The 21,110-nt window shown below is 50.2% G+C and overlaps 1 protein-coding gene across 1 annotated transcript in view; it reads left to right on the forward strand.

Annotated features, from left to right (window-relative positions):
• Positions 1-21,110, forward strand: part of LOC135827592 (uncharacterized) — a 78,079-nt gene that overhangs the window by 43,119 nt on the left and 13,850 nt on the right. The window contains exons 45-63 of the mRNA XM_065340060.1: positions 810-899; positions 1,214-1,306; positions 1,901-2,044; positions 2,523-2,694; positions 3,286-3,440; positions 5,380-5,494; positions 5,859-6,035; positions 6,364-6,515; positions 8,516-8,590; positions 9,909-10,013; positions 11,702-11,930; positions 12,652-13,127; positions 14,966-15,172; positions 15,578-15,701; positions 16,219-16,608; positions 17,184-17,462; positions 18,402-18,485; positions 18,931-19,037; positions 19,742-20,125. Coding sequence (XP_065196132.1) covers positions 810-899; positions 1,214-1,306; positions 1,901-2,044; positions 2,523-2,694; positions 3,286-3,440; positions 5,380-5,494; positions 5,859-6,035; positions 6,364-6,515; positions 8,516-8,590; positions 9,909-10,013; positions 11,702-11,930; positions 12,652-13,127; positions 14,966-15,172; positions 15,578-15,701; positions 16,219-16,608; positions 17,184-17,462; positions 18,402-18,485; positions 18,931-19,037; positions 19,742-20,125 — 3,558 coding nt within the window. The remainder of the gene's footprint in view (positions 1-809; positions 900-1,213; positions 1,307-1,900; positions 2,045-2,522; positions 2,695-3,285; positions 3,441-5,379; positions 5,495-5,858; positions 6,036-6,363; positions 6,516-8,515; positions 8,591-9,908; positions 10,014-11,701; positions 11,931-12,651; positions 13,128-14,965; positions 15,173-15,577; positions 15,702-16,218; positions 16,609-17,183; positions 17,463-18,401; positions 18,486-18,930; positions 19,038-19,741; positions 20,126-21,110) is intronic.

The following is a 21,110-nucleotide window of genomic DNA, read 5'->3' on the forward strand; positions in this document are numbered from 1 at the left end:
TGACTCCCAGATCATTATAATAACTCCCAGGTAATTATAATTATGGTGACTCCCGGGTAATTATATAATGACTCCCAGGTAATTATACAATGACTCCCAGGTATACGAGTGACTTCCAGGTAATCAGTTGCCTGTTGGTCGTGACTGCGTGAAACTCGGAGTTGCAACACAGTCCCCCCCCCCCCCCTCTCTCTCTTGTGTGGAAGGCTGTGCCTTATAAGGGTATTGAGTCTTCGGACAGTGGAGCATGCTACTTGATTACTTCCGGGTAATTATATTAGAAGAAAAAGGAGAAGCAGATTGAGAAAGAAAGGAAGGAGAAGAAAGACATGGAGCAAGAGCCGGAAAGCCTGAAGGATTATATAGACACGCTGGTAGCCGTGCAGTCGGTGTTGGCATCTCGAGTGGAGTTAGTACGCTCCCTCAGTGGAGGAGGTGCTGCTGCTGCTAATTATATAGTGGGTTCCAGATAATTGTAGAATGACTCCCAGCAGTCCCAGGTATGCTGTAAGATTGTGACGACCTTCTGATAACATAATGGAATATGTGGAGTGGGATACGTTGCTGCAGTTTGTATCATACTAACTTCTTGTCTGTGTTGTGGTGGTGTTGGTGGTGTTGGTGTGTGCGTGTGTGTGTGTGTGTGTGTGTGTGTGTGTGTGTGTGTGTGTGTGTGTGTGTGTGTGTGTGTGTGTGTGTGTGTGTGGGTGTGTATGTGTGCGCGGGTGCGTGTGCGTGTGTGTGTGCATGCGTGTGCATGCGTGTGCGTGGGTGTGTGGGTGTGTATGTCTTGCCTGCTCCGTCCGCAGCTGGAACTGCAGGCTAAGAATATCACAGTGAAAGCTATGTGGGTGAAAGAACTGGAACGTTTGCTCACCGAGCAGCTCATGAAGATCAAGGTACATTCTCTTTGCATTCAATTCGCATCCACCTTGCACTCATGCATTGGCATATCATTCACTTCGCATTCACCTCGCAATCCCCTCGCATTCACCTTGCAATCCCCTTGCATTCACCTCGCATTCACTTTGCGTTCACCTTGCATTCACCTTGCATTCACCTTGCAATCCCCTCGCATTCATCTCGCATTCACTTCGCATTCACTTCGCATTCACCTTGCAATCCCCTCGCATTTGCCTCGTATTCCTATGTGTTCATCCATGTGTGCATCTGTGTATGCATATATTCATATATGTGCTGATGCATTTAACAGGATTCTCAACTCTCGTCCGCTGGGTCGTCAGTTAGCGGGAGTGTGCAATCGCTATCGCACAGTGCAAGTTTTGATGTCGAGTCTTCCTCACCAGTAAGAAAACGGAGTCTCAACAGCCAGTGTGTGTGTGTGTGTGTGTGTGTGCGTACGTGTGTGCGTGCATGAACAGTTTGGACCGTTTGTGAAATGTCGGCATGCTCAACAACATTGGGCAGTCCAACTCCCACCCGTACACTGCACACATGCACACGCGCACGAATAAACGCACATGTGCCACCCCCCCCCCCCCCCCACACACACACACGCACACACACAGGCACGGCCGATCACAAGCAGTGTCAAATCAACCGTGTAATACATGTACGATCTTCACGTGTAGCACTGATTGAACATGCTCAGTTTTGTGTCAACAAGCAACTCTGGTTAACGATCATTGACAGATGCATGACCCCGTATGATTTGTTTATGCTGGCAATATGCCACTTGTTATTTTTTATTTTATTTTTTTTATTTTTTATCGCATTGCACATACCCACGGAAGAAGGGGAAACATAACGAAGACAATACAACAACAAAAAAACAACGTTGGGTGTGTAGGCTCTACATGAGCTGCGCTGGTGAGATGCGGGGGGGGGGGGGGGTATTATTATTATTGATAGCCCTGTGCTGTTCGTGTCTGCACTGCAGTCTTCCTTGCAGGCACACAGCGGAGGTCATGTGACCCGCTCAACGTCCTTGTTTGAACGAGGCTCGGGCATACGCACCTCGCTCTCGAAGACCAAGGCTGAGAAACCGGCCAAGGAGAAGAGCCAGTCGTTCAAGGAGAAATCGGTTAGTCCGCCACACCGCACACACTGTTCTCGTAGGTAGAGCGACTGTCTCTTGAGTCTTGTCTCCGCTATGTGAATATGCACAGTAAAACCTGTCAAAGTGACCACTCGGATAAGGTGACCGCCTGTCCTAGAAGACCACTGAAACTAGGATGCTATTTCCAGTCAAATGACCCTGGATAAGGAGACCACCTGTCCCAGAAGACCCTGTTTTGAAGGTCTCTTGAGCGGTCGTCTTAGACAGGTTTCACTGTTTGTAAATACACTGCTTGGCACTCAGCTGCGTTGAGCGCTTGTTCAAGCTGCCCTGGCTGACCCGCATTGTGATGGTGGATTTCGGGGGGACTGGCAAGCGATATGTGTGTGTGTGTTTATATGTGTGTATGTGTGTGTGTGTGTATGTACATGGTGTGTGTGTGCGTGCGCGCGTGTGCGTGATGTGTCTTGTCGCGTATGCCCACTGTCACCCTCTAACCCAGTTCAAGAAGCTGCAGAGCACGGAGATCTCTGCGTCTTCGGCAGCCGTGATTGCTGGCAATTTGCAGGTCGGTCAGAAGTTTGTCATCGCAGAGGATGTAGTGGCAGAGGGTAAAGATGACGTGCAGTTCAGCGTCGGAGACGTCGTCACTATTCTCCAGTCGAACAATAATGGTAAGAGTTGTTTGCTTGCACCAGTGCTGAGTCAGTCAGGCTTTGCTGCAACTTGACGATGCATGGGTGTGCGCCGTTTGTGTGTATGTGTGTGTGTGTGTACGCGTGCGCGTGTGTGAGTGTGTGTGTGTGTGCGCGCATGTGTGAGTATGTGTGTGTGTGTTAGGCCTTGGCGGATAATGCTCGTTAAGGTGGCAGATTCTGCTCGAAAAGCAGTGAAATTGGCAGAACCATACAAACCTTATGGCGGGCAATTCCTCAAATTCTGCTCCATTTCTTTATCCACATACCAAACATGCATGAAACTTACCCGAAAAAGTACCGAATTCTGCCAATTTTTTTGGCCGGCATTATCCGCCAAGGCCTAGTGTGTGTGTACGTGTGAGCGAATGTGATTCTGTGTGTGTGTGTGTTTTTACGAAATATGTGTGTGTGTACATGTGTGTGTGTGTGTGTACATGTGTGTGTAAGTGTGTTTGCGTGTGCGTGCGTTCATATGTGTGTATACATGTGTGTGTACGTGCATGTGTACGTCTGTGAATGCTTCTCCGTGTCTCCATGTCGTCGACACCTTGTGTGCTTCTATGGCAGGAGGGGCGTATGTGGTGGAGCTAGCAGACCAGCCTCACACCGACATGAGCGCAGAGCCTGCCAGTGCAGGACTGGTGAAGACTAATCGACTCAGTCGTGGCGCGTCCAATTCACGAGTTGTTCTATCCGCCAGCTTCATCCGCCGACAGAAACCGGTAGGTACCAGATTTCCCCGAAAATAAGTCCCATCTTTTACGCTCAACTTCATGGCCAACACAGGGGATATGACTTACAATCTAGCATGGCTTACTACTGTAGTGAATATTATATCAAAGCGATATGACATGGACGTGGAAAAAGGAGTCCAACTTACATTCGAGTACAACCTACAATTGGTTGGTTGGTTGGTTGGATTTATTTAAAGTCGTACAACAAACAGGCATATCTGCCTCCTTAGGCCGATTCCACACTACACCAAATCCTGCCTAAAAAGCCATTTTTCAGGCACTTTTCAGGCAAGTTGCCATGGCGATCACTTTGAGGAACGCGCGAAAGTGAAAAGTGCTTGTTGTCAACAAAGCAACACCAGCACCCTCTTTCAAGGCAACTTTTTACCTTTTCAGGACACTTTTCTGACTTTTCTTCAGCCTTTCGATTTTTTTCCGAATGTGTTCCCTGTCGTATCTTTCAGTTGTGGTGAGTTGTGAGCTGTCAACAATGCCTAGGGTCATGTTTAGCCAGGAGCTTGAGCGCAAGCTGATCGAGCTTTGGAGCGCACGTTTGAGGCGACCTCCGGGCGGTACAGTTCGCAGGAGCTACGCCGGAGGAGATCGCCATCAAGCTGAATTTGTTTGCTGAACAGCTCCGGGAGGAGGCAATCTATACTGCGTCGATCGTCCATTCCAAAATTGACAACATGAAAACGAAGGCGAAAGGACTGTACGAGACATACACAACGAAAACTGCCACCGGAATGCCTGTTGGCGAGGTTGACAAAATACTCGACCTATGATCTGGAATCCGCCTACACAGCGCGCGCTAGCGTGGTCAAATTTCAAGATTGGGCACGCGAAAATGGGTGATATTCGAGGATTTGGACCAACAAAGAGCCTCTCCACTACCGCCGGTGCTACATCAAGCACAGGAAAGCCTCACAGTCTACATGTACCTTCAAAGCAAAGTCCCGTGCTCGACACTTGTAGGTGTGAATGCAGCTTCACTTTATAAGCCACTTTATGCCTTCAAGGCAAAGCCACTTTCGGCGTAGTGTGGAATCGGCCTTATATGAAGACGACTTCTGGCAGTAAAACAATTAAAAAAGAAAAAGAAAAAAGAAAAGAAAGAAAGAAGAGATCAAGAATGTATAGACTGACCATACAGGTAGCCGGAGACTGAGCATACAGCTAGCCGGAGACTGAGCATACAGCTAGCCGGAGACTGAGCATACAGCTAGCCGGAGACTGAGCATACAGCTAGCCGGAGACTGAGCATACAGCTAGCCGGAGACTGAGCATACAGCTAGCCGGAGACTGAGCATACAGCTAGCCGGAGACTGAGCATACAGCTAGCCGGAGACTGAGCATACAGCTAGCCGGAGACTGAGCATACAGCTAGCCGGAGACTGAGCATACAGCTAGCCGGAGACTGAGCATACAGCTAGCCTTGGCATGCAATTGGGGGGATGTACGGTAGTTCTGATGCTCTTAGCTGCGGCATGCCATCAACACTCCAGTAACCCGTGGTCAAAGACTCGCTGCACAGCGCTGCACTAGGGCACTAGCGGCTCGCGCTGCGTACCTACTATGCACCCATTCGAAAAACTGCTAACCCATTTTGAGAATCCCGACGAAATCCTTCGCGTAACCTCTGCGCCGGGATGACAGCTACTCCATAACTCACGCGATGGTCCCTAGTTCGAGTCCTGGTCGTGGCAGTCAATTTCTCCTTCAGACTTTTCCCGTTTGCATCTTTCCCTTCAACATGTCACGGTCAATTTAAACTTGCTATGACTGTACTTGTGTGCGCTGTGTGTGTGTTTGTGCACGTGCATGCGTACGTGCATGCGTACGTGCCTGAGTGTGTGTGTGTGTGTCCGCGTACACGTGTGTGCGTACGTGCATGCGCGTGCGTGCGTGTGTGTGTGTTTACGTGCAGTTTGAAGCAGTATCTGTGGGTGGCAGTGGCACATCAGCGGCCAAAGTACTGAAGGGTCCAATGGCCACCACGGTTGTCAATGGCAGCACAGTGGTGTTCAATTGTGTTGTAGCTGGTAAGCTGTTGGTCCTAGTGGAAGCTAAGCTTTTGAATGCGTTGTGCGGTGTTGCCTGTCTGTGTCTACCTCTTGTGCATATGTGTGTGGTGGTGGCTGAGTATGTGCATGCGGATGTGTGTGTGTGTGTTTGTGTGCGTGCGTGCGTGTGCGTATGTGTGTTTTCGTGGATGGGTGCGTGCATCCATGTGTGTCTGTCCGTGCACATCTGCGTATGTGTGTGTCTGTGTGTGTCTGTGTGTGTGTGTGTGTTTGTCTGTTTGTACACTGTGCTTGTGTGTATCTAAAATATTACATAGACTGTGCGTGCACACACACATACGAGTTTCCGTGCCGCTGGCGTTGTGTGCTTGCCACTGCTCAGGCTCTCCGACTCCGAACGTCCGCTGGACGTGCACCCGTACCTCCAGCACCAAGGCAACGACAGCGTCACGATCATCGTCCTCCTTGTCACTAGCGAGCACTACCACGGCGGCAACGGGCGCTAGCAGCAGCCAGCTACTGGAAACAGGTGGTACCGTCAAGATCACCACAACTGAAGGTTAGAGAGGAAGGCAAAGAAATTCATTGAGATTGTAATTTCCTCTCTTTCTCATTCTCTTTTATGACTTGTGGAAACACAACGTTCTATGTATCAGTTTCCATCTGTCTGTCCGTCTGTCCGTCTGTCTTTCTGTATGTTTGAATTTATGTATGTATGTCCTTCTGTCGATCTTTCCGTACATCTGTCGGTCCGTCCATCTATCCTTTGTCTATCTGTCTGCCCATCCGTCTGCCTATCTGTCTGTCCGTCCTTCCGTCCTTCCGTCTGTCCATCCATCCGCTCTTCCGTCTGTGTGTCTGTGTGTCTGTCCCCTGTGTGGTGTCAGGATCTAGCCTGCTGGAGCTGAGTGGTGTTCAGTGCGCTGACAGTGGTATCTATACGTGTACCTCGCTTAACGCACACGGCACCGACTCGCGCTCCGCACGACTCACGGTTCAAGACGTGCCTGCACCGCCCACGTATATAGCCGTCAAGAAGGTACGTGTGGTGTGCTGTACGAGTTGAATCTCTAATGGGGGCACAGAGTCTAGCAAGAATCCACCGTTAACTCAAGAAACGTTTACAGGTCTTTTATTCCTTCTCCCCTCTGTACAGTAAAACCTGTAACTAAAGACCACCGTGACTAGCGACCAGCCTGGTACTACAGTACAACCTGTAACTAAAGACCACCGTGACTAGCGACCAGCCTGGTACTACAGTAAAACCTGTAACTAAAGACCACCGTGACTAGCGACCAGCCTGGTACTACAGTAAAACCTGTAACTAAAGACCACCGTGACTAGCCACCAGCCTGGTACTACAGTAAAACCTGTAACTAAAGACCACCGTGACTAGCGACCAGCCTGGTACTACAGTAAAACCTGTAACTAAAGACCACCGTGACTAGCGACCAGCCTGGTACTACAGTACAACCTGTAACTAAAGACCACCGTGACTAGCCACCAGCCTGGTACTACAGTAAAACCTGTAACTAAAGACCACCGTGACTAGCGACCAGCCTGGTACTACAGTAAAACCTGTAACTAAAGACCACCGTGACTAGCCACCAGCCTGGTACTACAGTAAAACCTGTAACTAATGACCACCGTGACTAGCGACCAGCCTGGTACTACAGTAAAACCTGTAACTAAAGACCACCGTGACTAGCGACCAGCCTGGTACTACAGTAAAACCTGTAACTAAAGACCACCGTGACTAGCGACCAGCCTGGTACTACAGTAAAACCTGTAACTAAAGACCACTGTGACTAGCGACCAGCCTGGTACTACAGTAAAACCTGTAACTAAAGACCACCGTGACTAGCGACCAGCCTGGTACTACAGTAAAACCTGTAACTAAAGACCACCGTGACTAGCCACCAGCCTGGTACTACAGTAAAACCTGTAACTAAAGACCACCGTGACTAGCCACCAGCCTGGTACTACAGTAAAACCTGTAACTAAAGACCACTGTGACTAGCGACCAGCCTGGTACTACAGTAAAACCTGTAACTAAAGACCACCGTGACTAGCGACCAGCCTGGTACTACAGTAAAACCTGTAACTAAAGACCACCGTGACTAGCCACCAGCCTGGTACTACAGTAAAACCTGTAACTAAAGACCACCGTGACTAGCGACCAGCCTGGTACTACAGTAAAACCTGTAACTAATGACCACCGTGACTAGCGACCAGCCTGGTACTACAGACCACTTTGCCAGGCATGGACGATCTCGCATTCATGATAATGGTTGTGCGTTGCAAACCTCTAGCTAAGGACCACCTGCCGCTAAAGACCGCTTTCCCTGGCCCCTTGAAAGGGGTGGTCGCTAGTCACAGGTTTCACTGTACTAGAGAAGAAGACATGGAGAGTGGACTGTCACATCTCCCCGCCCTTCCACTCCCCATTTTGCGATATTTATGTGGGAGACTTCCGTGATAAGCATCCATTTGCTTTTGGAGAATCCTTTTAAATAAATACAATACAATACAATACAATACAATACAATTTTGTTTCCTTTGGTGCACATGTGCAGCTGTGATGCCGAGACCCTTGGTCGGCTGAGCTTCACAGGTCCCACCCACTCCGTCCTGCTGAATATGTACCATTGTGTCGAGTTCTTCTCCTCATTTTAGTTCATCATGCAGTGAGTGTTCAATAGTAAAAAACAAACAAAAAACAAACAAAACATGACAGACTAAGTTATATGCCACACTGTGCATACCCCGGCCGTGTACATAACACACATACAGTCAGACCTCGCTTATCCCGTCCTCTTTTATCCGGATCCCTTCCCGTCCGGATGAAGACCGTTGGTTACCGATTTACAGCATATGTCATGCAAAACGCAGTATGTCGTATGGAGTCTACCTCCGGTTCGGACCCTCAGTAGTCTAGGGAGCGGGGAATTGAAACAAATATTCTTTCTCTTGACTACCATCTGATTATTTCTATCTCTTGACTGCTGTGTGATTGTGTTACTTGGGTGATGAATATAGGTAACGTCCACAAGTCTGGCGCTGGCTTGGAAATCTCCGGAATTCAACGGCAACAGTCCTGTCATGTCCTACAAGGTAAGAAATTTACTTGGTCCGCCCAGTTAAAATTGGCGCTTATTTTCACACTTGTCTCAGGAAAGAAATACGAATATTTGAAGAAAGCCACGATCACAAAGCACTATATACATCATTATTTACATGTCAGTAAGCAACTCAGTGGAAAATTCAAGCAAGTTACACATCCTCCTCGCCACTATCGTCGCTGGAGGAAGAGCTCAAAACGTACGATCCGGACAGCTGCTGCACGGGTCATTTCATAGCTTGTTCCACTTCTCCTCGTCTAGAATCACGCTCAAAGGCAGTGTGTGCCTGTCACCTTCCCATCAGAAGCTGAGTGAGACTGCCCGCATGTTGACTGTAAGTGTTATCCCCGTTCGTCGCAATAATGCGTCTTTGTTTGAGACAAAAGGCAACGCCATATCAGTGTCCTTTTTTTCAAATCGCCTCTTGCGCTTGTCGTACTTGCTGATCAGCACCCGTACCCACGCGAGCCGCTGGTGCTTGTAGATCTACATGCAGCGCAGTGATAGCTTCCGCTTGATGTAGCACCTCAGTGACCTGTGGGTACTGCACCTACAACGGCGTGCACCAGGCTTTTCGGCTAGTTTCCTGAAAGTCCTTTGCACGAGGGTTTCGCTCAGGACTTGGTGTTTTCTTTGATTAGCTCCTTTGCCCTGTCCTCTGTGAGCTTCAAAGTGTGTCCGCCGGATTGGTCTCACTTACTGGAGATATCGACATGAGCTGCAGTTTCTTCGTCAGCGATTTGCTGGTGATAGCCCCTCGCTAGGCGCTGTACTGTGCAAGGGGTAAACAATCCTTGCCATCAGACAACTGGAAGTAGACAGAAACTGTATTCTCCATCGCTCTGAAATGCGAACATCCTGACCTATTTTACGGACTCGAGCGGAGGTTGCAGTGTTTTCTTGCGCTGACGGAAGTGTTCGTCGGCGGCAGCTCCGTCAAAAAGACTCAAACAAGCCGATCGCAACTTCTGTGATGGTTTGTGCTGCCATGTCGTCGGATGCAATGGTCAATGGTTATGTTCGGATGGTGAATCGGTGATTCCATGCGTGTGGCACAGGCAGAACACAAAAAAACAAGTGAGAAGATAAGCGCCAATTTTAACTTGGCGGACCAAGTATTAAACATGTACTAATATAGGCCTTCAATTCCAAGATCTCCTTCGCTTTCTGTGTGCACACACGTATTCGCTCCTGTGTGTGTGTGTGTATGTGTGTGTCGGTGTGTGTATCTCTTCCTCTCTCATGTCTGTGCGTGTGCGTGTGTGTGCGTGTGTGTGTGTACGTGCGCGTGTGTGCCTGTGTATGCATAGGTTCAACTGATAGAGTGTGGTAAGACGCAGTGGCTGACCGTGCAGCGTGATGTCATAGACACGTTCTGCACCATTCGCGATTTATCTCCAGCCAAAATGTATCAGGTAATTACGATGAGTTCACAAAGAACGAAACAGCATGCTGTCCGCAGATTGAGTAGGTAATTACTATGTATATTTTAGGATACACACACAACAGAGGCGAAAGGCTGTGTTAGCTGTAACTTAAAGTTTCACGCATCGGAGCGATCATCAGACAGCAGCATTCACTATCGAATTCTCTACGAGCAGGCCTAGATATTTGATGCTAGTGTGGAAGTTAGTGCATTTGTGCGAAGTGAAGACGTGGCATTGGGACAATGGTATTGAGTTGTTTTGTATATTTTAGGATACGTATACCGAAATGTCGTGTATTCAAGCCGGACTTTTCCTGTAGAAGCCGATATCAGGGCTAGGCTTCTATTTAAACCACGTATCTCTATGTATGTCAACACTAAACCAGGTTTATAGTGAATCTTGAAAATCATGCTTGTATTTGAAACAGGCTTTAAACAAGACACTACGTATACCCACGGACCCATGCTAATTATTGGCTACAGTCGTGGACACAGAAATCCGTCCCGTTAGCCGACGACAGCAGAGCCAAGAAGAGAGTGATGGGAGCGCAAGTGCCTAACAGGATTAACTCTTGTGGACAAAGAAATCAGTCCCGTGAGCAGACAGCAGAGCCAAGAATGGGAGCGCAAGTGCCCAACGGGATAATCTGTTGTGGACAACGAAATTCGACACGTGAGCCGAAAGCACAGCCAAGGCGCCAGCAGCTCCTGCGGCCCTCGGATGGGTTTGTTGGACCGCGCAAACTGCATGATGTAAATGAAATGGAAATGCGGCGCTCCTTTGGACTCGCTGGTCGGATTTCTTAGGCCAGGCCTGTAGCTTTGTTAGGATCAGTGTGTAACTAACTTTACGCTGGTGGATGCTATGCACACCTTTGAGAGTCTTGAGTTGTCGTTGTCCTGTTCTCCTTTTCATTCTTGTCTACACTCTTGTTGAAATACTTTCCATATTCAATACTATAAACCCCTGTGTTCGGGTGTGAGGGGACTTCGTTTAGCCGGGAGCTAACAAAGGCGAAAGAAAAGGAAACGGGGAAAGAAAATTAGGAAACAATTTGGAATTGTGTTGCCACTGCTACCACCAGTACCTCCTGGACTTCATCACCACCTGCCGCGATGGCTACAAGACACGCACTGTCAGCTATGCTTGCAATGTTGTTCTTATAAAATTATTGTCTCCATGCTGATATTATGGTGAAAAAAGGAGGACAACATGTTACGAGTTATGACTAACTGTCCACCAACGTAACCAGATTTTATACAGTCAGCGAGTGCGACGAAATGGTTGGTGGGCAGTTAGTCATAACTCGTAACATTTTGTCCTCCTTTTTCACCATATTTAATTGGCTCACCATCCGAGTTAAACGATGCTGATATTAGTTTATTTATACTCTAATTTCAGAATTTTTCGCTGCTCAATATTTTCGGTATGAGGGCAAAAGGCCAGGTTAGGTGAACAGACAAGTTAGGTACTGAGAAGCAGTTCCCTATTGGATTATGCGTGTTAGTGTTTGTTCGGTGTATTGAAATTTTAGGTATGAAACAGATGCACCGAAAGTACCGAAAATAAAAGTACACAGAAAATTAGTGAAATTACAGTATTGTGTTTACTCGGTACTGTAAGCATTGTCAGTGCTGATTTGCCAACCCCGACACGTGTGTTCTCCTGTTCTCCAGGCGAGAGTGATTGCAGTGAACGCCGTCGGCAACAGTCGTCCGTCTGAGACTTCGGCACAGGTGCGCACGCACACGCGCACCAGCATGTTTGGCAGCAGCCGTGGCGACAGCAAGCAGACGATAAGTGTTGACGTCCCCACGACGACGACGATGGTGGGTGGTGGCAAGGAGGAAAGTGAGCCGCTTACTCCGGTACTCGACCCTATCGACCTGCACTATAAGATCGAAGGTAAGCAGACACACCCCCTGTCTGTGTACAATGTTTAGTCTAGCTCCAGGGGGGGGGGGGGGGAGGGGGGACAGGGGACCAGGGGGGGGGGGGGGGGGGGGGCAGGGGAAACGAGGGGACCAGGATGTCAAGGAGGACAGTCAGCCACTGACTCCGTTTAACGGTTACAAGACCCTATGGACCAGCACTACAAGATTGAAGGTAAGAAGACACACCCCCTGTCTGTGTACTGTGCAATGTTAGTCTAGCTCCAGGGGAGAAGGACCTGAAGGTAAAAAATGGCTAATATAATTATGACAGCACAGGTACAGGGATAGTATTCACAATGCTATTATGCAACAAGTTACAAGCTAGCACTTTTGTCTACCGGTAGGTTTTGACCATGTTGTTAGTTAAAATAGTCAGCTAAGTTCAAAGGTGATTTTCGCTACCTATTGTGAATGCTTCAACGCCGCTCACTGAAATCCCCGATCGAGTTACTGAAGTACACGTCGGGTGTTGCGCATCCCTAGACCAGCGAACACTGGACGCCGAGACGATGCAAGGCGCAAACTTGAGTGCTCGTGCCGAACGCTCATTGAGCAGCGCTGTAGTTGACAATGATCACTTGAATTCTCTTATTGGCCACAGGTCATTGTGAGAATAAAAGATTTAAAAAAAAATTCACTTGTGTGTGTGCGCTGGTGGTGTGTTTGTGCACTGGTGGTGTGTGTGTGCGTAGGTGACCTGGGTCGTGGTCGGTTCGGCGTGGTCAGACGCTGCGTGGAGCGCTCCACCTCACAACGCTACGCCTACAAGCAGATCCGCGTGGTGGGCGGTCGGCAGAGTCGCGCCGAAGTCTACTCGGAGGCGGAGATCCTACAGAGCGTTCGGCACGAGCACGTCATCAGATACCATCAGATGTTCGAGACGCGTCGCAGCATGATTCTCATCTTAGAGCTCGTCGACGGACCAAATCTCTTGACGTGGATGTCTGAGATCGTTGCCAAGGGCGCGTCAGCTGGCGAATCATCATCGTCAAGTGGCAGCGGGACTCGTAGTGGTGGCTCGTCGCGTAGCGTAAGTCGTTCGTCTTCCCTCAAGTCGCAGGGTGGTGGTTCTGGAAGTGGAGCAGCGGTCAGCCCTGGTGGTGGTGCTCAGGGGACTGTTGCGTCGGCGCGCTTCAGCGAGACCGTGCTAGTGCACTGCATCAAGCAGGTACGTACGTGTGTGTGTGTGTGGGGGGGGGGAGGTGTTTGTGTGTATGTGCGTGTGTGTGTACATGTGTGTGTGTGTCCGTGTGTGTGTGCGCATGCGTGCGCATGCGTGCACGCGCATGCGTGCGTGCGTGCGTGCGTGCGTGCGTGCGTGTGTGTGTGTGTGTGTGTGTGTGTGTGTGTCGGTGCACGTGTGTGTGTGTTTCGGTGAGGTTTTGGTAGGCTGACTTGACATGCGTGCATGCATGTGTGTTTGAGCTAGTTGGGCATGTGAGTGTGAGCGGGTGCACTTGTGTATGCATGTTAATATCAGTGTAGGACTGGTGCATCGTGCACGGACTAGGACTGGTGCATCGTGCACGGACTAGGACTGGTGCATCGTGCACGGTCTAGGACTGGTGCATCGTGCCCGGTCTAGGACTGGTGCATCGTGCACGGACTAGGACTGGTGCATCGTGCACGGACTAGGACTGGTGCATCGTGCACGGTCTAGGACTGGTGCATCGTGCCCGGTCTAGGACTGGTGCATCGTGCACGGACTAGGACTGGTGCATCGTGCACGGACTAGGACTGGTGCATCGTGCACGGTCTAGGACTGGTGCATCGTGCCCGGTCTAGGACTGGTGCATCGTGCACGGACTAGGACTGGTGCATCGTGCACGGACTAGGACTGGTGCATCGTGCCCGGTCTAGGACTGGTGCATCGTGCACGGACTAGGACTGGTGCATCGTGCACGGACTAGGACTGGTGCATCGTGCCCGGTCTAGGACTGGTGCATCATGCACGGACTAGGACTGGTGCATCGTGCACGGACTAGGACTGGTGCATCGTGCACGGACTAGGACTGGTGCATCGTGCACGGACTAGGACTGGTGCATCGTGCACGGACTAGGACTGGTGCATCGTGCACGGACTAGGACTGGTGCATCGTGCACGGACTAGGACTGGTGCATCGTGCACGGACTAGGACTGGTGCATCGTGCCCGGTCTAGGACTGGTGCATCGTGCACGGACTAGGACTGGTGCATCGTGCACGGACTAGGACTGGTGCATCGTGCACGGACTAGGACTGGTGCATCGTGCACGGACTAGGACTGGTGCATCGTGCACGGACTAGGACTGGTGCATCGTGCACGGACTAGGACTGGTGCATCGTGCCCGGTCTAGGACTGGTGCATCGTGCACGGACTAGGACTGGTGCATCGTGCACGGACTAGGACTGGTGCATTGTGCCCGGTCTAGGACTGGTGCATCGTGCACGGACTAGGACTGGTGCATCGTGCACGGACTAGGACTGGTGCATCGTGCACGGACTAGGACTGGTGCATCGTGCACGGACTAGGACTGGTGCATCGTGCACGGACTAGGACTGGTGCATCGTGCACGGACTAGGACTGGTGCATCGTGCCCGGTCTAGGACTGGTGCATCGTGCACGGACTAGGACTGGTGCATCGTGCACGGACTAGGACTGGTGCATTGTGCCCGGTCTAGGACTGGTGCATCGTGCACGGACTAGGACTGGTGCATCGTGCACGGACTAGGACTGGTGCATCGTGCACGGACTAGGACTGGTGCATCGTGCACGGACTAGGACTGGTGCATCGTGCACGGACTAGGACTGGTGCATCGTGCACGGACTAGGACTGGTGCATCGTGCACGGACGCACATACACACCTTTTAAAGTATCTAGAGAAAAATATCAGCATATTGTTGTTGATGATGGTGGTGGTGGTGATGATGGTGGTGGTGGTGCTGCTGCTGCTGCTTCTGTCACCGGTGTCATCGTTATCGTCGTCATTGTTCCTATCGTCATCGTTCCTATTGTGGTTGTTACAGGTTCTCTCTGCTCTGTCCTACCTTCACTCGCACTCCATTCTCCATCTGGACATCAAACCTGACAACCTACTCACGGTGAGAGGCTCGGCAGATAGTGCTACGACAACGCCCACCACAACTGCCGTCCCGACACTCGGGAGCGTTTCCGTGCCAACCATCAAGCTTATCGACTTTGGGTCGGCACGGCGACAGGAGCCCAAGAAGGAGGTGAGTGTCGTATCTCTGGCACTGTTTAAAAGTATGCGACAATTTCGATAACAAAGGTGTTTCAGAAAATCGGAATCGGAATTGGAATTGGAATGCTTTGCCCGCTTTGCCCGTGTTTCCTCTTACGTTTCTGGAGACGTTTACTGCTCCCCCCCCCTCACACACACACACACACGCACACGCACACGCCCCCCCCCCCCCCCCCACAGACACACACGGGCCCTGGTGCACCAGTGTCTTTGCCCAACAGAGCTTTCAAGGACGGACCAAAGGTCACTTTTTTGTGATCGTGTGCGAGAAATTATTGAATGGCTTGTGAATAAGCAAAGCCCAGGTCACATTCAATTTGTACGGGAATGGACACACGGAGGTGAAATATACAAGTACTGTATGTTTGTGCTGTAGGTTCGTATGTGGTCGCGCTCGTCCAGGCATGAGTTTTCATCACCGGAGGCCGTCAACTATGAGCCACTTAACCCAGCGTCAGACATGTGGAGCGTCGGTGTTGTTACCCATCTCCTCCTCACCGGTACGTTTGTCTGCGTGCGTGTGTGTGTGTGTGTGTGTGTTTGGAGAGGGCGTGATGCATGTTACACGTGCACGCCTAAACACCTATGCGCATGTGTATGTGTCTGTGTATGTGTACCGTATTATCTCTAATATAAGCACAGTCTCCAATAATAGCACGTCTCCAATAATAGAACACCTTGGGGCGGCATTCGAAAAATAAAGTGCTCAGTCTCCATTATAAGCACACTGTGTAAATTCATTATCTGAGCTGTACCGGCGAAAAAAACCCTGAAATGTGTGTGTCATACATGAATTCGGCATGGCAGCATGCCTCTGAAATGAGGTTGAAATAATAATGGAACAGTCTCCAATAAAGGAACGTCTCCATTAATAGCACGGGGCGGAGGTACATTGAAAAAATAAAGGACCGTGCTTATATTAGAGATAATACGGTTTGTGTCTGTGTACACCTAAACACTTATGCGTATGCGTATGTATATGTGTATGTGTTTGCGTCTGCGTATGCGTATGTGCAGGCACATCTCCTTTCCTGCATGGCGATTATGCCGAGATAACCAGTGCCGTGCAGCGCGGGTTGACTATCGCCGACGAGACCTTCTCCGGAGTGTCCCAGGACGGCAAGGCCTTCGTGCAGCAGCTGATGCACCGCAGCGTGAAGAACCGCCTGAGCGCGGAGCAGAGCGCCACGCATCCATGGATTCGGCATGGTCTGGCCGCGAAAATACCCGCCGTGTCCACGTCGCATCAGCAACGGGTTGCTAAGCGACTCGGCGATTACATCGTCGAGCGCACGGCCGACTCACAGTACGAGCACCGAACGCTGCGATCGATGAGCGCTCTAACCCAGTCCAATGTCAGCTTGACGTCCATATCTTCACTGGAGGAGCAGAACTATGCCACAGTCGGTGAGATCTTGTTGTGCACGTGCCCCCGCCCCGTGCCCCATGCAGGCTACGTGCCTGCATGCCCTATGATTCGCATGAACACAGGCTTAGAGTCACCAGGACCAATGCATTGTACAGTGAATTTTGCATATAACGACACTCGGCGGAGCATCAGAAAAGTGTCCTTATTCGCGAAGTGTCGTTATACCCAAAGTCTCATTATATGCATACAGGTAGATAGGAATTTGCTGTGGGCATGGAAATTCTGTCGTTATATCCAAAGTCGTTATTAGCCAAGTTGACTGTATCTTCTTTTTGTCATCCGCTGTGGTTGTCGATTGCAATAAACCCATTGCGCAATGATGTACACGGTCACTTGTACCATCAACACCGCCGCTCAGCCACCACAGTCGCATTAGGTGTTGAACAGTGCATTCCTGACCCCAGCCTACTCACATGCCGCCTTACTCATATCTTCTATTTTTGGCAATGGACGTATATGTATGTGTGCGCAATGGGCTTATAATGATCGTTGGCCTTGGTTATGTGTGCGTGCGTGTGTGCGTGCGTGTGTGTGTGTGCATGTGTGTGTACAGGCATTCGCCACCCCAAGCCAGGACAACATCCACATCATCATCGTAGTCTGGTGCAGCAGCACTCCGGCGCGGACAGCAGCTCGTCGTCGCGACCTCACTCCCAGGCGTCGGCGAGCATGTCGGCGCCGAGGCTGACGTCCGTACCGCTGGACGCCAGCGTGGCGGAGAGCGGAGTAGTGCACTTCCAGTGCGTGGTCACTGCCGTGCCGGAGGCCATTATTCGATGGCAGAAAGACGGCGGCCCTCCGCTGGTGCACTCCGCTGCCGGGAGGCATGCAGGTAAGGGAATCTACAATGTACCTCTGCATCACCCCTGTAGAGTGCTGTCGGGCGCCTAAGAACTGGGAGGGGGTTAGCCTCCTAGCCTAGACCGTTCTTATTTTCATGTATTACAGTCTATGCACAGTTGAGTCACCGTGTTTACATTGGTATGCTGTGCTTGGTGAAATTCTAGCCTGGTCGTTCTTCGGCGCTCCGTTCTTCGGCGCTCGGCAGTACTCTACAGGGATGAATTTACTGTCGTGTGTTTGCATAGCAGTTTTTGCTGTGCAAAATCTCAGTTGTGGCGTAAGCTACGAAAAGCATGGATAGCCTGTATGTGTACAATGTATGTATGGCAGGTTTCTGCGTGTCACTGTGATTTTTGAGTAGCAGTAGATCGATTTTGCGTAGCAAACTGCGATGCGATACCGGATAAACTCATCCCTGCTCTATTATTTATTACTACTAATACAGTGGTCCCTCTATAATCCGGCACCATTTGTGCCACGAAAATCTGCTGGATTAGGGAGGGTGCTGGATTAACAAATCTGATTTACTGCTGCAATGTACATGAAGAGGAGATTTTGGCTACTGAAAATTGTGCTGGTTTATCGAGGGTGCTGGATTATAAAGTGCCGGATTAGAGAGGGACGACTGTATCAGCCTTTTCGCGTTGACATCGCCAAGCCGCAAGCGAGTACCGTATACATGAACAAATTGAACAAGTTGACATTTCACGTGCGCGTGTGTGTGTGTGTGTGTGTGTGTGTGTTTGAGGACTGTCTTGATATGTTCCTGTGTTGCCTGGACATGTATGTATTTGTTGTGGTCACATCTCGGCTATCAGTACATGCACATCCTGCCTCTCAACTCACTGCAACTTCATCATCGGTCCGCGTCCATCGTCCTCGTTGTCTATTCTGTTCTCCTTCTGCTTGTGTGTGTGTGTGTGTGTAGCTGCGGGCCAGGCGACAGTGACCATACAGATGCACGGAGAGGTGTATACGCTACAGCTGAGTAACGTCACAGCAGCGGATGCTGGTGAGTGCGGATAGCAGCGTGTGCACGGCCGAGGAATTTCCATACCATCAATGGGCGTCACAGGGCATTGTGGAGTGGTACGACTGGGGGTGGGGGTCCCCGGGGGGATTTTCGGCCAACAGGGCACATTTTAGCGGACCATCCTGGACGAAAAGTGGTACGATCATGGTCATACTGGTCGTACGGTGTGTGACGCCCCTGTCATTGTTACCCTGGACACCGACACACAGACTACATACCTGTCATGGCATGTCAATGAGACGAGTGTTGGCGTTCACGAGGCGCTGCGCGTGTGTGTAACAGCACTGTTTTTTCGCCGTGTGCGCCTGCATGCCTCCTTGCTCGTGTGTGTGTGTGTGTTCATATGTGTGCATGTGTGTATGTGTGTGTGCATGTACATGTGTGTTTGTGTGTGTATGTATGTTCTTGCCGCTGTTTGTCCTAGGTACATACATGGTAACAGCCACTAATCCGGTTGGCAGTGCCAGCGCAAGTGCAAGACTGGTTGTCGGCCAGCAGAATACAACACCACAATACCCTACGGCCAAGGCTGTAAGAGATTGAGAAAAACGTTTGTCTGTCTGTCTGTCTGTCTGTCTGTCTGTCTGTCTGTCTGTCTGTCTGTCTGTCTGTCTGTCTGTCTGTCTGTCTGTCTGTCTGTACGTACGTACGTATATATGTATGTATGTATTTCATGATCAGGATGTATGTATGTACATGTATGTATGTATGGTCGAAATGTGATGGCTACTGCCTTGCAAACTATGGCGCAGTGAATGAAACATGTTTACAAGTCTGTCGGGTGAGGAGGCGTGCCTGCTTTCTAGATCTGCATGGCATCAAGAAGGACTATTGAAAGAGCCGATGTTTTTTTCAGAAATGACATTGTCGATGCGATCTATTACCCGATCCCCTGCTCCCATCCTCTACCCGGCCCCATCTCCCTGCCGCGCACTATACCTTCCTTAGTTTCTCTTCCTCCAAGCTACGTGTACAAGCATGTACATGTGCAACCTCTCTTCACCGCGGCTCACATGCACTAGATGACAATTAGAAAAGAATAATAATAAAAAGTGAAAGAGCAAATAGAGAAAAGGGAAGGACAAAGAGCCGGTCGTTCAGACTCTACATCGTCCCTGCCTGGGCACTAGGGTGTATCTGATGACAGACAAAAGAAAACTGTGTTGTTGATGATTGAAGTACTTATATGTCATGTATACCCTCTACTCACCCCCCCCCCCCACCCCGAACCACAGGTCGGAGATTTCTCGGCACAGATCAAGTGGTTACCCCCTCCACCAGCACCTGCACCAGCACCGGTGGCTCAGCCGGGGACGGCGGCGGCACAGCAGCAGTCCTCGCCCTCACGCCCTGTCATAGCCTACCGTATCCAGCGGTGCCGCGCCGACCACGAGCTGTGGGAGACGGCCGCGTACGTCGTGTGCCGCACGCCCGACGGCAAGCCCACGCCGAACATGGCGCTGCTGCTGACGAACAGCGGCGGAGGTGGTGGTAGTGGCGGTGGCCATAGCAACAACAGGGAGAACAGGGAGGTGATGACGTGGACGGTGCGCGGACTGCTGCCGCTGGTCAGCTATCAGTTCCGCGTCAAGCCGCTGTATCCAGATCGACCGGGGCAGGTACGTACCTTTGTGCACGTGTCACGATTCGCGTGTTATTTAAGTAGTACCGACAAAGTCCTAGGAACACACTAAAATCTTCTGAACCAAAAGAAGATTTTCAGAAGATTTTTGCTGTGTTTGCTGTGTTCTTTTAGACTGGTGTGGACACCCTAGGTGCATAGACTTCAGATGAAAATTGGGAGCACTTCCTGTTTGTTTTATAGTCCTGAGAGCACACATATTCACGAGATGCAATCGCATTCCGTGTGCTGGTGAATCCTAGAAGTACTTGTACTTGTGTGCGACCGAAAACCTGGCGAATTTCCTTGATTGTAAGTCGCACGTCCAGTTTCAGGTGCCGTGACCGGGGAGTGGGCCAGACATACGAGTCCCTGTTCATGTACTATCAGAAAGTGGTGGACATCACGCAACTGCATTGTAAATAAAAGGGGGTATGTCAACTGACAGGATTCTCGATTCTCAGGGTCTTTAAATGAAAAGGGGTTTGTCAACTGACAACCGCTTCGTTCAATTGCAATTCACTCTTGGTGTATGTGCTGGATGAAAAATTCTTATAAAAGGCCAGGTTGGCCCCTTGTAAATTGTTCTGACGATGGGTGACTGGCCCCGAAACGTCATAATTTTTTTCGACGTTACGAATAAAAGAATTTTTCATCCAGCGCATGCGCCAAGAGTGAATTGCAACTGAACAGAGCGCTTGTCAGTTGACAAACCCCCTTTTATTTACAATGCAGTTGCGCGATGTCCACCACTTTCTGAGCTCAGGTTCTTTAGGGAAGGAAATACACCAAGAGTGCAGATACCCATTCTTCACCCTAATCACACAAGAAGACCAAAGTTTGACTTCAGAGCCAAGTTCCAAGTGCAAGCAACAGAACAGCAGCAACAACAAGCAATCGATGCAAAGCATCGACCTATATACTGCAAGTAGTAGTGTGCAAGGAGCGAAGTGAACAGCCAGCAAGCAAGCAAAGCATGAATA

This window comes from Sycon ciliatum, chromosome 11 (assembly GCF_964019385.1).
Source record: "Sycon ciliatum chromosome 11, ocSycCili1.1, whole genome shotgun sequence".
Lineage (NCBI taxonomy): Eukaryota > Metazoa > Porifera > Calcarea > Leucosolenida > Sycettidae > Sycon > Sycon ciliatum.